The sequence below is a fragment of the Solanum dulcamara genome, chromosome 6 (assembly GCF_947179165.1).
Source record: "Solanum dulcamara chromosome 6, daSolDulc1.2, whole genome shotgun sequence".
Classification (NCBI taxonomy): Eukaryota; Viridiplantae; Streptophyta; class Magnoliopsida; order Solanales; family Solanaceae; genus Solanum; species Solanum dulcamara.
Genome location: NC_077242.1, coordinates 7,597,115 through 7,615,932, shown reverse-complemented (window position 1 = coordinate 7,615,932; position 18,818 = coordinate 7,597,115). Strand labels below are relative to the sequence as shown.

At 34.6% G+C, this 18,818-nt stretch overlaps 1 protein-coding gene across 1 annotated transcript; it reads left to right on the top strand.

The window, feature by feature from the left end:
- The first annotated feature begins 615 nt into the window (after window positions 1-615).
- Window positions 616-1,696, top strand: LOC129892396 (transcription factor MYB63-like). Its single transcript, XM_055967966.1, has 3 exons — window positions 616-811; window positions 896-1,025; window positions 1,099-1,696. Exons 1-3 carry the CDS (start codon window positions 679-681, stop codon window positions 1,568-1,570), a joined length of 735 nt encoding a protein of 244 aa, XP_055823941.1. The 5' UTR covers window positions 616-678; the 3' UTR covers window positions 1,571-1,696.
- The last annotated feature ends 17,122 nt before the right edge of the window (window positions 1,697-18,818 follow it).

The following is an 18,818-nucleotide window of genomic DNA, read 5'->3' as shown; positions in this document are numbered from 1 at the left end:
TAATGTTATATTAACGATGTACGAAAAAATTGTATCATATAAAATGAGACCAGGTTAAAATGACACAAGAGAAAAGTCATTGATGGACCTTTTCCAAAAGGACACGATCACAAGGTACTCACCAAAGTAAAAGGTGAAAAGGTTTCAATTCTCCGGGATCTAAAATATTTTTCTATTTCAATTTATGTATAAAAAATTTTAAAAATTGAGATTTAAGCAAAAAAAAATTATTATAATTTTTTTTATTTTTAAAATATTAATTAATTTTTGAAATTTGAACTATATGACATAAATTGAGACAGGAGTAGAAAAGAAAATAAAGAAATGAATTAACACGCCTTTACTGGATCTTCAGTTGGTGGCTAAAATTAGCTTAGAGTCAAGATACTGAAGCAGTCTTTTTATTGGAATATTATCCGATACTAGGTAGTAATATAATTTGGTGTTTACATAAATTGTTTATTATATATACTACTACAAAACAATTTCTTGTTTGGTTTAATTAGTTGAAATAAATAAATTAATAAGAAAACACGTCTTCAGTTGTCTGCCTCTATCACATATAACTTATAAGAGCGAAAAACTTTACACTGCAAGTTATACTCAGATAGAGAGTTTAATTAAGTTAAACAAATCAAATTAACATAAAAAGGAGAGAAAATAATTCCAAATTAGAAAATGGGGAGAACTCCTTTTATTGACAAAAATGGAATAAAAAGAGGTGCATGGAGTGAAGATGAAGACAACAAATTAAGAGCTTATGTTGAAAGATTTGGTCATCCTAATTGGAGGCAATTGCCTAAATATGCTGGTAATTAATTAGTTCATACAGTATGCCTTTTATTTTCTTATAAAAAGTTTTTTGCTTCTGATACTTATTTTTGAATATTTTCAGGACTAATGAGGTGCGGAAAGAGTTGCAGACTGAGATGGCTGAATTACTTGAGGCCTGGTTTGAAGAAAGGAAATTATAGCCATGAAGAAGAACGACTCATTATTAAATTACACAATGAACTCGGAATAAGGTACCTACATTTTTGAGCTAATAACTTGTGCAGTTAAGTTAGGTCTAAAATTCATTTATTTATATTTTTGCAGATGGTCAGCGATTGCTACAAAATTACCAGGACGATCCGACAATGATGTCAAAAATCATTGGCATGCTCATCTTAAGAAACGTGTGACAATGGATCAGCAACTTACTGATCAATCTTCAGAGTCAATTGGGCAATCTCAAACTTCTTATAAAGTTTCGGAACAAGACCCAGTTATTAGAGAGGTGTCAGATCATCATGCTCACGAAACTTCACGTCATCTAGAGGTTTCGTCAAGAGATCATGACGATTTATGTTCCGATTCTAGTTCCCAATTAAATGGATTGGACTGGATTGAAGAAGATAATAATTACATGAGATCAATGGAACAATTTCCAAGTATCAATTCATTGGAACCACTTCCAGACTCTTCCTTTACCTGGACAATTAATCCTATCGACACTTTTCAGAATGAACCTTTTGACCATATTTGGACCCAACCCTTCGATAATTTCTGGACACAACCTTTCTTTTAATTCTTAATTATATACCTCAACTTTCAAGAAGATTTTGATATATTCTATGAATTGTTTTTGAGAGAAAGACAAGTACTACAAGAATTTGTACTGAATAACATATTTCATGAGCTTTCAAGTTCAAATTCTAAAAATTTTGCAACCTTCACCAACGAATTATTCGTGTTTTGTGCCTAATATAAGGTCTTGTAATTGTAATATATAAATAAAATATATTTCTGTTAGCACATGCATGCTAAAAAAGGTTTTTTGTCTTGTGTAAAACAGCAACATCATATATATATATATATATATATATATCTTATTAATTTATCTACAAATTGTTTAGGTATAACTAAAGTCCAAGTTGTGGAGATGACAAAGTGAGTGATCAGTCTACGAAAATTCATACTTTAGTCAATTATATATTGTGCATGTCTGCATATTATATTTTCTACCCTTATCGATAAAGACATTAAATATGTATTAAATATTAAATACAAATTATAAGTTGGAATATAGGGAGTCAACTCTACACTCTTTTTTGTTTTCTAATATTCTGCATTTCACATTACTTGACTTTTATTTATAACCTGACACGATTTTAAAATAAAAAATTAATTAAAAATATATATTACTAAATTAATTTTATTAAAGACGTTATATTTTATTAAATTTATTTTATTAAATACGTTTGAAATTCTAAATTTGATAATTATAATTTTATGTAGTTATTTAATACTAAGAATACTATAAAAAAAAAATTTGATTTGATAAAATGGACGTAGAAGTAAAATGAAATATCTACGTTTGATATTGGGGCCAAGTCTTCAGTGGCCATGTACAATATACTTTTATATATTAACTTTTATTTATGAAAAATATATATTTGTGGACAATTATTTTGATGAGGAGCTATATAATATAAAAATCTTTTTATTTGATTCGTCGAGAATGTGTGCATATTTAAATAATTGAAATACTTCCTGAAAAAGACAGAAGGAACTTCAACGTTTCAAATTAAAGTGGACGGTGTACATATACATGTGCATTATTTTTCACAATACGCGGATGCTAATTACAGAATAAAAAAGAATTGTTTGACAATTTCAACTCAAGAAGGAAACAAATTTGACTTTTAATAATTAAGATCAAACAAAATGAATTTCATTGCATGTCATTTTCACCTAGCTTTAGCGAATCGTGATAGATTGAGAGTTTGGACTTTTAGGTTTGACGTAGTGATTCTGAAGGTTATTTTTAAAAATTTTAGTAAAAAGATTATTTTACCCCTTTTGGTAGTCTTCTCGAATCATATTTGATTGATATCCGATATTCGTTCCGTGGTTTTCTTGAAAGGTTGGGATTTTTGGTAAACTTTGAGTCTTAGATGTTTAGAATGACTCAAAAATGGTATTTGAGGTCATTTAGAGTTTCGAGTCTCGAAATGAAATTTTGTCGATTCCATCAGTTTCAGAACATTGAAATTGGCCTCAGAAAGTTGGCGGAACTAGATTTGGGGTCATAACGTGGATTTGAGGTGTTGAATTGGAAATAGTTGGATTTTTGGCTATAGATTTGACTTTGGTCAACATTTGAGGATCAGATGCTCGGAATTGTATTATGATGACTCCATTGGATTCGGAGAGTGATTTTAGGCCTAAGCAGAGTTCTTGTGTATTTTTCGAAAACTCCGAGGGCGTTTTGGTCTTTTGAGGCATAAAGTTATTTTAGTTGCGACTTTTTGGTTTTCGGGTCAAGGAGGCCTCGAAATAGAATTCCAACTATTCCGTTGAGTCAAAAACATCGATTTTAGTAGGATTGCATATATGATTTGAGTACACGGAATTCCGAACAAATCTCGAGGGTCAAGTCGAAACTTTGAAACTTGGAGCATTTTTGCTGAGATGCAGGCCTCACGGTCGCAAGGGGTAAGTCGCTTTTGCGACACTCGCTTAAGCGAGGACCTCTTTATGAAAGTGAAGATCATGGCTAGTGAGGTAGTCGCGAAAGCGACTAATGAGGCTGCCTTAGCGAAGGGGTGGGGGTCATAAAAACGACCCAATTCTCGCAAAAGCGAGGGTCTGCTTAAGCGAAACCCTGTCGCTTAAGCGACATTTAAGAGGGGTTTTGGTCGGGGTTTAAGCTATTTTCTCTAATTTTGAACTTTGAAACTCGATAGAAGCCATTTGGAGAGGGATTTCTCATGGGATTTTTTTGAATTTAGGGATTTCAATGGGTGAAAATGATCCCTTTTCAAGAACCTTGAGAATTTCTTAAAATGGTAATTGTGACTTGATTAGGGCTGGGTTTTGGAAATGGTTTTTTCTATTGAGTTCCTAAGACTAAGAGGAACAATTTCATCCAAAAAATTCCAAACTTAAACCCCTTTGCAAAATCGAATTTTGAGCCTTTGACCCTTTTTTCGCTGAATTTCACAGTCTTAATTTCGTTGGAGTTGGTTTCTGATTATGAATCAATACTTGAATAGATTGTGGAGATTCGGAGTATAATCGAAAGGGCAAGGCACACGTAGATTGATCGGTCGCATCTTGGCTAAGGTATGTAGACTTTTAAAACTTTGTGAATCTATTAGAATTCCCAAATATTTCATAATATATGTGCTGAGGCGTAATGGGGATGAGGTTACGGATTTAACTATGATATGAACTAATGTAAAATGAATTGATGGGGTTAATAAAAGACGATGTGTGATATTGTTGAGTAGTGAATATTACATACCGTAATCTAGATATCTATGTGTATTTGATGAAATACTTGATAGTCTAATTGTGATTGTGGTTTATCTGAATTAATTATTCCTCATTACTTGTGTGAGCATGATGCTTACATTGGTTCTGAAACACTGTGATGTTGTAAGATTGAAGTCATTTTCGGTCAGAGTATGATATGGCCGAGGTCATTTTCGATGAGAGATTGATAGGCTGAGGTCATTTTCGGCAGACTTATATTACCAAGGTCATTTTAAAAAAAATTATATTACGAGGTAATTTTCGGCGAGATTACATTATCGAGGTCATTTCTGGCAAGATTATATGGCCGAGGTTATTTCGGATGAGGTTGTAGGAACGAGGTCATTTTCGATCAGAGAGTATGAGATCAAGGTCATTTCCCATCAGATTTTATTATGCCAAGGTCTTTGCCAACAATTGCATACATGTATGATCATCAAGTGTGCATATACATATTTTACATATCTGTGTTGACAGTTTGATGCCTATTTGTGACTTGTGAGTATTTGTATAATATATCTTGTGATATTGAGTTGTGATCTGAACCTTATTGAACTGTTTAGTATTAAGTGTTAGGTTGGGCTGATTTTTATGCAGGTTGTAGTTTGGAGGTTTGGCTGTGTTGGAAAAGGAGTTCGTATATTTTATTAGATTTACTTAGTTTTTCTAGTTAGCTTGTTGGGTACCGTATTGTTTGGTATTCACTCTTGCTTCTACACTAGTGTAAGTTCTGACCCTGGACTTTGATCATCGTCTCCTTGTAATCATTCGAGACTTTCAAGAATTTTGGGAGAGCTAGTCATAGACATTCAGCATACTCTCAGATTTCCTATATTTTTTTGTTTTACTCCACTTGAGAGTTGAAGAAATATTGAGACTTGTATTTCATTTTAATTTTATTTTCTTTAGCGACTTGTACATATGAAAACCAATCTTTGGGGGTATTTAAATTGAAAGACTTCCACTTTGCTTATTATTTACTTATTTAGAATATTTCCGCTCTATTTATCGAAATGCTGGGTTTATGCTAACTTGTCCATTGGAAAAGCACCAGTGCCATCACACCCGATATTGGGTCTTGATAAATTGGTATCAAAGCCCCAAGTTCATAGGTCTCACGTGTACAAGTCAAGTCTAAGTAGAGTCTCGAGGATCAATACGAAGACATCTGTACTTATCTTCAAGAGGATATGAAGATTGTTAGGAAACTTCTTTTATTCATTCTTTCTTATCATGCCAAGTCATTATTGCTAGTGCTGAGTATGACGGGTTGTTTTGGTAGATACCGAGGTAGTCCCTGAGGTAACTGTTGATACCTCAGCTATAGGTAGAGGTAGGGGTAGAATGAGAGGCGAGGCTGTTATATTTTGGATTTTTGCTTTTTGGACCATTCGTGAGCTAATGAATATAAATTCAAGGACTTTTAATTTTGAATTTTATGATGACATGATTTGCTGTAAATGACTAGTTATATGGATAATTTATGTGAAGTAAAAGACATCTCAAGAAGTACCCTTGAGCCAAATCAAAATAGAAGCCATCAAATATTTTTTTTTTAAACTCACGTTTTGGGTAAGCTGACTTCGGAAGACCATAACCCCTTTATAAATTAGTAATTTGGGAAAACACTCAAAATAAAAGTTGTAGAAAATGGAAATATCGTTCCAACCATAGGTCGTGAGTATAGAGTTGATATCGGAATAAAGAGATATGCATGTTTTAAGACAGAAGGGTCAAGCTGGATAGTAGATTCGGCCCAACCTGATTCTAACTCGGGTCAGGCCCAATAACCACATCCTTAAGGTATTTGTTTAAGCTTCTATCTTCATCCTCAAATAAGAAAACATCCAGAAATTTCTAGAGAGAGAGAGAGAAAGTTCTTGAGAGAAAATACCAAATCCGACCAAAATTCGAGTTCCAAAATCCGAAGCTCATGAAGAGAAAATTGTTGTACGTCGTGTTGGCTTCAATTTGAGCTAGATATCAGCCAATAAGGAGAAGATTTAATGTCTTTGCTATACACTTGAGGTAATATTAAAGTCCCCTTTTCATTGTTAACAAGTTTAGTTAGAGTTTTAACAGATTAGGACGGAGAAAATAGCGTTATAAATTAGCTTGGTGATTTGTTGAGATTTATGGGTTAAAGAGTTGTTTTAGGTAGCTTAAATAAATGAAATTAGCTTTGTGATGATGTATAATAATAGTTGATAGTGCTTTGATGTTGTTGATGAGTTGTTGTTCTTGAATTTGGAGGAAAAAGGTGTATGAAGATTGTGAGGGTTCAAATCCATTTCTGGGATTGTGTAGCTGGTAGTAATTCTGGAATATCTCATTGTATAGACATTTGATTTTAGATATTAAACATGTTTTGGAAAGCTAATACATGTACCTACAACTCTTATTTTTATGTTGTAGTCTATATCTGCTATTATTATGTCAAAAAAAAGGAATGAATCATGAGACAAATTCTGTCCAGATTTTGGATTGAAAAATGCCTCATGTATAGCTGTTAGTGTTTTGATGATATCTTTTTGTAAAAAATGAGTTTTGAATTTATTTCTTTTGGGTTGAAAATTTAAGACATATCTCTAAAAGTTTCATGAAGGTCATTAAGTCCAATTTTACCGTTTTCAATTTCAAAATATGGCCACAACTTGAGGTACTCGGTTTTTCCGAACTTACTGTTTTGGGTAACATAATTCGGGTGGCAACATTCTAGGCTTATTGTCAATAATAAATTTTGTTTTATGTCAATATTTTTGATTGTTGATATTAATTTATGATTATATGACTGATTTGAAAGTGGGAAAAGTGAGCGGTATAGGGGAGGTGCTGTCCAAATGTTTTTAGAAATAACCTACTAACGGTAGAGTACGTTTTATTCATGTCCATAGCTTAACTATAGTGCTTAACGTTTTAATATAGGTTGAGAAAATATTGGGCAACATATTCGTATAAACGCTAAAGGTATGTAAAGCTAACCTTTTCTTTCTTTTGGCATGATCTTATATAACAAATGGACGACGAATGTATAGAATTCCAACGAAGATCTTATTCTTAGATATACTAGGATGACGAATGTTCTCAATTTTCAGAATTTATATCGATATGTCTTGATTCATATGTATGATTCTAGTCATCCAAGTTGGTATAAGTCGTATTAGTATAGATCATACTTTTGTATAATTCATATTTGGAATAATTAAGGTTAATCGGAGGTTACTTGAAATAAATATTGTCTTGATTTTCAAATGATGGTTCATTTGAGTTATTCTATTGAGTCTCAAATGATGATTTAAATGAATATGGTTACTCACTACTCTACTCATGCATGTCTTAATATATCTTTCACCAAGTCCCGGGCCGGGTATGTATTCGTGCACAATTTCACTGTATTATTCATCGAGTCCCTCACTAGAGGGCCAGGTACGATATATATATATATATGATGATATGATATGATGACATGGTGATAGTGTCGAGACCCATGATGGGCTGAATTTGATATACATGTATATGACAGATTTACCGAGTCCATAATAGGCCGAATATGATATATAATATGATCATGCATGATTTTATTTCATAAGGCATAGGTACAATGATTTCTTGATTATCGATATTATACTTGTCTCCTGATTGCCTATTTTAAATGTGAACTCCTTTATGGTATTTTATACTTTATATACTCAGTAAATATGTTGTAATGACTCCCTCTTTTTGGGGAGTTGCATTTCATGCCCGCAGGTACAAATATTAATTTTGGGGATCCGCCAACTTAGAATTTCCACTCAGCTATTTTGGAAGTGCTCTATTGTCCTGGAGCCTAGAATTTTGATATAGATATTTTGATGTATATATTTATTTATCCATGGGTATAGCGAGGTCCTGTCCCATTATATGTTACTGTTGATATTCTTAAAGGTCTGTAGACATATATGTGGATGATATATAGATGTTATCCAGCTGTACTAGTATGATATATATTTTGGAACATTCCTATTCATAGTGGTAGCCTAGTCGACTTCCGTATATACATATATATTTTGGAATGTGATATGTAGTGGCAGCCTTGTCGGCTTACGTACCACCTTACCTTTGATGTTATAACTCCTCAGGAGACAGGTCGCATAAATATATAAATATGGGACAGTTTTGATATGACATCTTATTTCCTTAAGTCCCATATCATATTTAGTTGTGAATTGGTTATAGACAACAGATATGTGTACGGGTGTCCAGTTCGGGCATCAATCATGGCCTACGGGGTTGGATCGTGACAGAGGTCATAGAGAGGTTAACGGTAAAGGTCGTACCTAAGAAGCAACGCCTTCCCGAGGTCATGCTAGAGAGACCTCCCTAGAGCCACAGGTTGAGATTAGTGAGAACCAGGTTACTCTAGAGCCCGCACCACCATTGCTTCAAGAGACCTTATTGAGGATGCTGGATATGTTAGAGAGTTTTACTTAGGGTGCTGCAGGCACGCCATAGGGTTCAAAGACTAGAGTTGGTGTACAAACTATAAAGCAGCATCAGATCCTAGTAGTTTAGGTTCAAGTGGGCTAGCCACTATTGGTTTCCGCACCAATTATCGATGCGCAGATTGCTCCAGATATGGTTATGACTATAACAGATCAGTAGTGCTATAAGCGATTTCAGAAGATAAAACCACCCCAGTTCTAAGGTGGCAAGAGCGAGAATGCACATGAGCATTTGACATTGTGTTGTGAGATATTAGAGGCAGTGAGCATGGCCAATGCCCGATATGTTTGATTTATTGCACTCCAGCTTCATGGGTCAGCCAGGGAGTGGTGAAGGACATTCATGAGGTCCAGACTACTTAGATCCCCTCTGATTGAGTGGGGAGGTTTTGCTAGTGCTTTTAAGGATTGTTTCATCCCATTGAGCTTACATGAGGAGAGTAGATTAAGGTTCAAGAGTTTGAGTCAGGGCGGTATGTTAGTTGCCTAGTATAAGGCTTATTTTTTCCAGTTGTCGAGACATGCTACAATATTTATCCCGAATGATGCGGTGAGAGTCTGCAGGTTCGTGAAGGGTTTGACTTTTTCTATTCGATCCTATGTGTTTAGATCAACTCGTAATGGGGATTCCATCCAGTCTATTATGAGCACCAAAAGGAGGTGGAATTGATGGTTAAAGATGATTTTGGGGACCCTAAAAAGGTCTGAGCTAGTGGTCTATTTTTGAATACCTCGTCCGGTGGTAGAGGTTCATATAGGGACGACAATCAGCTTCAACATCTGGAACCTATTCATTCTTTTTTGCCAGCAGCCGAGAGTGGGCAGTTAGTCTGAGGGCCTCAGAGTTTGGGCCGAGGTAGTTATGGTATTCCATCAGGGTTGTTACCGCAGTCTTCTGTCATGAGGCTGTGTTTTATTTGTGGAGATTCGTGTTATTTGATGCGTCTGTGCCTACTAAAGACTCATTTAAGGCCCCAGCGTACTTATTTAGTGACTCTAGAGAGAGATTCAGCACCTCTAGCTAGAGGTTGGGATAGAGCTCAAACAAGTAGAGACGGTAGAGCCACTGGTGGTGGTGTTATGATTTCGCAAGGTAGGGGTACAGTTCAGGAGGTGGAGGTAGAGGAGCTCAGTGCTATGCTTTTCTGGGAAGACCCAAGGCTGAGACTTCTGATCCGGTTATTATAGGTATCATCCTGGTTTTCCATCGACTTGCATCTGTGTTATTTGATACTGAATCTACATTCTCCTATGTGTATACTTATTTTGCATCTGGATTTGATTTGACTTATGACCGTATACCTATGCCTATACATGTCTTTATGCCCATGGGTAAGCCTCTAGTAGTGAATTGAGTGTATCAATCTTGTATTGTTTTTTTAGCCGAGTATGATACTTGGATAGACATGATTATACTACAGATAGTAGACTTTGATATGATATTGAGTATCAATTGGTTTTTTCCTTATCGTGCTATTCTTGATTGTTATGCTAAGACCATAACTCTAGGGATACTGGGTATTCCGAGGATCTAGTGGAAGGGCACTAACGGTTCCTACTCTAGTAAGATCATCTCTTATATACGTGCTTAGAGACTGATTGATAAAGGGTGCATGTCATAGTTGTCTTTCATTCGGGATACTAGTGCTGAGTCACCTCTCCTAGAGTCTATTCCCATAGTTAAGGAGTTCACTGATGTGTTTCCTTTTGATTTTGTGGGAGTTCCTCCGGATAGAGATATTGATTTTGCTATTGACTTGGATCCGAGCACTAAGCCCATCTCTATTCCACCTTATCACATGGCTTCGACAGATTTGAAGGACCAGTTGCAAAATCTATTGAGTAAGGGGTTTATTCGCCATAGTGTCTCCTTGGGGTGTACCGATTCAATTTTTGAAGAAGAATGATGGATTTATGAGGATATGTATCTATTATAGATAGCTGAACAAGGCTATAGTTAAGAACAAATATCCTTTTTCTCGTATTGATGATTTGTTTGATCAACTTTAGGGAGTATCCTTGTTCTCCAAGATAGATTTGAGATTCGGGTATCATCAGTTGAGGATTAGACCGTCTGATATTGCTAAGACCACTTTCCGAAATCATTTTGGCCATTTTAAGTTTCTGATTATGTTATTTGGGTTGACCAACGCCTTGGTAGCATTCATGGAGTTGATGAATGGGGTATTTAGGACATATCTAGGCTCCTTTGTGATTGATTTCATTGATGATATCTCGGTGTACTCCAAGACAAAGGAGGATCATTCTAGTCATTTGAGGTTGGTGCTTCAGAAGTTAAGGAAGCAGAAGTTGTATGCCAAGTTCTCCAAATGTGATTTTTGGCATGATTCCATGGAATTTCTAGGACACGTGGTGTCTAAGGAGAGTATTAGGAAGGATCCGGCCAAGATTGAGGTAATTAGAGGCTGGACCAAGCATACTTCCCTCACCGAGATTCGAAGTTTTATGGTTTGGATGGATATTATCGACAATTTGTGCAGGGATTCTCTATTATTTTGGCCTCACTAACTAGACTGACTCAGAAATCAGTATATTTTCATTGGTCAGATGAGTATGAGGTGAGCTTTCCAAAGCTCAAGGCCTTGTTGACTTCAGCCCCTATTTTGACCTTATCTGAGGAGGGTGTAGACTTCATAGTTTATTATGATGTTTTTGGTGTTGGTTTGGGTGGAGTTATGATGCAGAAAGGAAAGGTAGTTGCCTATTCGTCTAGACAGTTGAACGCTTATGAGAAGAACTACCCTACTCATGATCTAGAATTAGCCACAGTTGTATTTATGCTGAAGCTATGGCATCATTACTTGTATGGTGTGCATTGTGAGGTATTCACTGACCACTAGAGTCTTCAGTACATCTTCAGTCAGAGGGATCTAAATCTGAGATAGCGTAGATTGGTTGATCTACTGAAAGACTATGGCATGACTATCTTGTATCACCCGAGGAAGGCCAATATGGTGTCCAATGCTTTGAATAAAAAGGCTACTAGTATAGGGAGCCTCACGATGATTAGTGTTGACAAGCTGGCTAGAGATGTTTAGAGGTTAGCTAATAGCCTTGTCCGATTGTGAGTTTCTGAGGAGGGTGGAGGATTTATTACTTTTATTGATGCCCGCTCTTCCTTAGTTGAGCAGATTTAGGAGAGGTAATTTGATGATGAAAAGTTATGTCCCATTGTAGAAAAAGAGTTAAAGGGTGAAACCAAAGAGGCTAGACTTGATTCAGAGAGTGTCTTGAGAATTGGGAGCCAGATCTATGATCCCAAGATGGGCTACTTAATCAGATGGATACTAGAAGAGGCTCATTTCTCTCAATATTCTATCCATCCGGGTGTGAAAAAGATGTATCATGACTTTAACCAGCATTACTAGTAGTGTGGGATAAAGAAGCATATTGCAGAGTTTGTGCCTAAGTGTTTGACCTGTCAACAGGTCAAGTGTGAGCACTAGCGGCCTAGAGGTGTGAGTTAGAGGATATCCATTCCTACTTGAAAGTGGGAGCGAATCACCATGGACGACGTTATGGGTTTGCCTCCTACCGTAGGTCGTTATGATTCTATATGGGTGATAGTCGACAGACTAACCAAGTCTGCCCGTCTTATTCTAGTTAAAGTGAAGTACACGGCTAATAGACAAGCTCAGATGTATATTAGTCAGATCATTCGGCTTTATGGAGTTCCAATATTCATTGTTTCGGATTGAGATTCGGTGTTTACTTCCCACTTTTGGCAAGATTTACAGGAGGGCTTGGGTACTAAGCTTGATATGAGTACAACTTTTCACCCACAAACTGATGGCCAATCCGAGAGGACGATTTAGGTGTTGGAGGATATGCTTCAAGCTTGTTTTATTGATTTTAGTGTTAGGTGGGATCAGTATTTTCCCTTAGCAAAGTTTGCCTACAACTATTTTTATCACTCTTGCATTCAGATGTTCCCATTTGAGGCATTGTATGGTAGGCGGTATCGATATCCTATTGGGTGGTTCAATTCAGCTAAGATGGACTCTTTGGATACAGACTTGCTTAGGGATGCAATAGAGTAGGTTAGGATTATCCAAGGTAGGCTTTTGATATCCTAGAGTAGGCAAAATAGCTATGCGAATATGAGAGTTCGACCATTGAAGTTCGTGGAAGGTGATCATGTTTGGCTCCGAGTGTCACCCATGAAGGGCGTGATATATTTTGGAAAGAAAGAAAAGCTTAGCTCTCGGTTTATTGGCCCATTTGAGATTTTGAGGCGAATGGGTGAGGTGGCTTACAGATTGGCCTTGCCACTTAGCTTATCAGTGATACATCATATGTTTTATGTTTCCATGCTCCAAAAGTATATGTCGGACGAGTCTCGTGTGTTATCTCTTGACACAGTAGAGTTGGGTCCAGATTTTACTATTGAGGAGGAGCCCATAGCTATTCTTGATAGACAGGTCTGTAAGCTTAGTACCAAGGAGATATCTTCAGTGAAAGTATAATTGAGGCACCACTTAGTCGGAGAGGCGATTTGGGAGTTGGAGGATGACAAACAGGCTCAATATCCATAGCTTTTCGAGGCTTTAGGTATTTTTTCTATCTTTATGCTCGAGGACGAATATGGTTTTTAATGGTGCATGATGTAATGACTCTAAAGGTTATTTTTGGAAATTTTCATAAAAAGACCATTTACCCCTCCAGTTAGTCTCTCTGAGTCATATTTGATTGATATACATTGTTGGTTCCATAGTTTTCTTGAAAAGTTGAAATCTTTGATAAACTTTGAGTTGTAGAGGTTTAGAATGACTCAAAAATGATATTTCAGTTCATTTAGAGTTTCGAGTTTTAGAATAGAATTTCTTTGATTCTATTAGTTTTGAAATATTAAAATTAGTATAGGAGAATTGACGGAACCAAATTCGGGGTCATATCATGAATTTAAGGGGTTGAGTTGGAAATATTTGAGTTTTTGGTCATAGGTATGACTTTGGTCAACATTTGCAGCTCGAATGCTCAGAAATGAATTCCGATGACTCCGTTGGATTCAGAGGGTTATTTTAGGCCTAGGAAGAGTTCTTGTGTATTTTTCGGAAGCTCCGGGGGCATTTTGGTCTTTTGAGGTATAAAATTAGTTTAGTTGCGACTTTTTAGTTTCTGGGTCGAGGAGGCCTCAAAATCGAATTCTGATGATTTTGTTCAGTACGAAACGTCGAGTTTAGTAGGGTTGCATATATGGCTTTCTCTATTGAGTTTCTAAGACTAAGAGGAACAATTCCATCCAAAAATTACCTGTTTTAAACCCCTATATTACAGAGTCAAATTTTGAGTCTTTGACCCTTTTTTCTCCAAATTTCACATTCTTAGTAACGTTGGAGTTGGTTTCTGATTGTGAATTAATACTTGAATAGATTTTGGAGATTCAAAGTTTAATCACAAGGGCAAGGCACACGTGATTGATTGATCGCGTTTTAGCTAAGGCAAGTAGACTCTTAAAAATCTGTGAATCTCTTAGAATTCTTGAATATCCCATTGTATATGTGTTGGTGCGTAATGGAGATGCGGTTATGGTTTAATTGTAATATGAACTAATCTAAAACGAATTGAGGTTATGGGATCGCTATTGAGTTCCTAAGACTATGAGGAACAATTTCATCCAAAAATTTTCGGATGTAAACTCTTATTTTGCGAAGTTGAATTTTGAGCCTTTGACCTTTTTTCGCCAAATTTTACATTCTTAGTATCGTTGGAGCCTGAATCAATACTTGAATAGATTGTACAGATTCGGAGTATAATCGAAAGGATATGGCACACATGGATTGATTGATCGCATCTTAGCTAAGGCAAGTAGACTCTTAAAATTTTGTGAATCTCTTAGAATTTCCGAATATCCCATTGTATATGTGTTGGGGCGTAATAAGGATGAGGTTACGGGTTTAATTGTGATATGAACTAATCTAAATTGAATTGAGGTTACGGTTTTAGTCTCTATTGAGTTCCTAAGACTAAGAGAAATAATTTTATCAAAAAATTCTCAAATTTTAACCCCTATTTTGCGAAGTCGAATTTTGAGCCTTTGATCCTTTTTTCGCCAAATTTTACATTCTTAGTATCGTTGGAGTTGGTTTCTGATTGTGAATCAATACTTGAATAGATTGTGGAGATTTAGAGTATAATCGAAAGGGTAAGGCACACGTGGATTGATTAATCACGTCTTGGCTAAGGCAAGTAGACTCTTAAAACTCTGTGAATCTCTTAGAATTCCTGAATATCCCATTGTATATGTGTTGGGGCGTAATGGGGATGAGGTTACAAATTTAATTATGATATAAACTAATCTAAAATGAATTGACGAGGTTAATAAAAGACGATGTGTGATATTTTTGAGTAGTGAATATTACATGCCGTAAGCTAGATATCTATGTGTATTTGATGAAATACTTGATAGTCTAATTGTGATTGCAGTTTGTTTGAATTAATTATTCCTCATTACTTCTGTGAGCATGGAGTTTGCATTGGTTCTAAAATACTGTGATGAGAGGTATATGATTGTGAGACCGAGGTCATTTTCGATCAGAGATAAAATATGGTCGAGGTCATTTTCGGTGAGATATTGATAGACTGTCATTTTGGGTGAATTATATTACTGAGGTCATTTCCGATGGAATTATGTTGCCGAGGTCATTTCCGATGGAATTACATTGTCGAGGTCATTTTTAGTGAGATTATATGGCCGAGGTTATTTCTTGCGTGGTTGTGGGATCGAGGTCATTTTCGATCAAAGATTATAAGATCGAGGTCATTTTTTATCAGAGTTGATTATGCCGAGGTCTTTACCGGCAATTGCACACATGCATGATCATCAAATGTGCATATACATATTCTGCATATTTGTGTTGATAGTTTGATGCTTATTTGTGACTTGTTAGTATTTGTACGATATATCTTGTGATATTGAGCTGTGATCTGAACCTTATTGAACTGTTTAATATGAATTGTTAGGTTGGGCTAATTTCTGTGCAGGGTAGTCTAGAGGTTTGGTTGAGTTGGAAAAAGTGTTCGTGTATTCTATTAGATTTACTTAGTTTTTCTAGTTAGCTTGCTGGGTACCGCGTTGTTTGATATTCACCCTTGCTTCTACACTTGTGTAGGTTCTAAGCCTAGACATTAATCACCGTCTCCTTCTGCTCATTCGAGGCTTCCAGGATATTTGGCAGAGGTAGCTATGGATATTCAGCATACTCTCAGATTTTCTATATTTTTATGGTTTACTCTACTTGAGAGTTAAAGATATATTGAAACTTGTATTTTATTCCAGTTTTTTTATTTAGCGGCTTGTACATGTGACAACACATCTCTGGGGGTATTTAAGTTGAAAGACTTTCACTTTGTTTATTATTTATTTATTTAGACTGTTTCTACTCTATTTATAGAAATGTTGGATTTTCGGCTGACTTGTCCGGTGGAAAAGGATAGGTGCCATCACACCCAAAATGGGGTCTTGGCATTTGAAATTTTTACCATTTTTTATTTTGATTTCATTAATATTTCGTGCTTGTAACTGATTATTGCTCAAAAATATCAAATGGACAGATTAAATTGAATTTGAACATCTAAAAATAGATTGAGTTAACAACTAGGCAAAATATTACTTGGACTGAAATAGATTGAGTTGAAACGAGCTTAAAAAAATATCGTCTTAACCCTTGCAATTCTCACCAAACTTATATTTCTTTGTTTATTCTTTTGTAATAATATTTAAGTATCCAAGAATATTTTTTTTCTATAATACGTTTATTCAAGTATCTAAGATTTATTTTAAAAATATATTTTGATAAATTTTTTCATGGATCAAATTAAACTACGTACTAATGTACATATATCTACCCAAATTTCAGCTGAACTGAAATGAAATAAATTGATGTTAAATAAATTGGGGGTGGGATCTGTCGGATAATACAAGTACAGTTGGACACGTCATATAAAATATTTCTAATCATTTTTATGGAACATGAACCTTTAGTTCACTAATTAAACATGATGCAAGCTGACGCCAAGTCGCTGACGTTATAAACCGTAAGTGAAAGTATATAATAATTGGATACAATTAAGTAATAATGATATATGTTTGACGTCATACAATAAGTAATTTGCTGTAAATTAATACTCAAGAGTAAATATTTAGCTTTGGTTTCTACATAAATAATTCCGGGACTGTTTTATCATCATGCTGTCATTTCGTGTATAGCATTTTCGTTTTATTATGATTTGGGTTTTGTACACGTTAATAATTTGTTATGAACTTATGATATTGTTATTTCGTCATGCTTTATTTATTTATATATTTTTTGTTTTGTCCTTCTTTATATACTATTGTTGTCTTTTACTTTATTTTTCTCCAGCCGCGTAGGAGATTATTGAAATAACATTTTCTTGCGCAGATTGTCACTATAAAGACATTCAAGTATTTGAAAAATCAGGAAAAAGTATTAGTTGAAACTTGCAAGTTGCATGCGTGAATATTAAAAAAACAATGCTTGAATATTGCATGAAATTATACCTTCAGTCAAAGAAATATTATACTCTCACTTTATGTATAGCGTTCGAAGAAAAAAATTTGATCATATTTTACAAATATTTTGAATTGTTAATTATTATGACTAACAATAATAATTTTTATGTATTTTTTAAATACATAGGTTTTATCTTCTTTTCTTTAAAAATAGACTTGAATAGACTTTATATCTAAATTTACACTGATAATTAGTTAATTATAGTAGTATATCATATAAAGTCGAATAAAGGAAGCATAGTTTAGCTCTTTTTAATAAGTTATGGTCCCAAAATATTTATTTGATCTTTTCTAACATGTACTAGAAATCTAAGAAGAAATTGAAGAAAATACAACAAGAAAGTTCGGGAAAAAGAGAGAGAATTAGATTCTTATAATAAAATCCAACCAGCTAAGATAAAATGTACAAATTAACCGCTACGTAAAGGGTGTGACCCAGCCCCCAACTTGGACCAAGTATTTGAAATGAAGGTTAAGTGGGCTACTGGGCTTTTACTTGTTTTTTTTTGGGGGGGGGGGGGGGGGGGGGGAACTTACATAAATATACGATATTAAGAAAATATTTATCATCTATAGTAATAAAAAAAATATTCGCTGAACACTTATAATACATTTATAATACAGTTTTAATACATATTGCAGAAAATTAATTATAAAATATATATAATACAAATTTTATAGATGGATAATACATTTATCACATATTTTAATAGACTTATAATACATTATGTCAGTTTCTTACTACACAAACATAATATATATTTTAAAACACTTATAATACATTTATATTGTATGCATAATTCACTTTTAATACAAGTGTAGATTTATTATAATATTGCTATGTATTGCTATAAATGGTAATAAATAAAAAATATCGTTAAAATCAGTAATTAATTTTTAAAAAGCACTCAATCAAGTAATTTTTCCTTTTTTTTATGCTCGACAAATAAGCAGAGTGGGGATTATTGGAGGATACGGATAAAATAATAATTAGCGTGAAATGTCACTCATGCAACTTATATATCCCAGTAACTTGAATTGGCTAGCGTTGATGAGGATAATAATGACCGAAACATAAGGATTACCAGGAATGAATCATCAATTACTAGTCATCATCGTGATATTAATTAATTAGAAGTGGTAGCTATAAGAGTTGGATAATATAGTTGTACAAGCATAGAAGAGAAAGGAGTTTGCTAAACATACACTACAACAAAAATAATTTTTGACAGTAATAAATATACACATTAACAAAGAATGTTAAAATCTTTATCGGCATTATTTAATTGTCATTAGATCCAATATCGCAATAGACTTTAGCGACATTTACAAAAAGTGTTAATTACCTCTCTAAAAAGACATTTTTAGTGGCAATTAAACTATTGCCGTTAATTAATTGCTGCTAAAAATTATTTTTGATGTAGTGATAAAAGACTTAAAGATAAGAGGAACTAACTACATAGTCTAGGACTGAACACTCA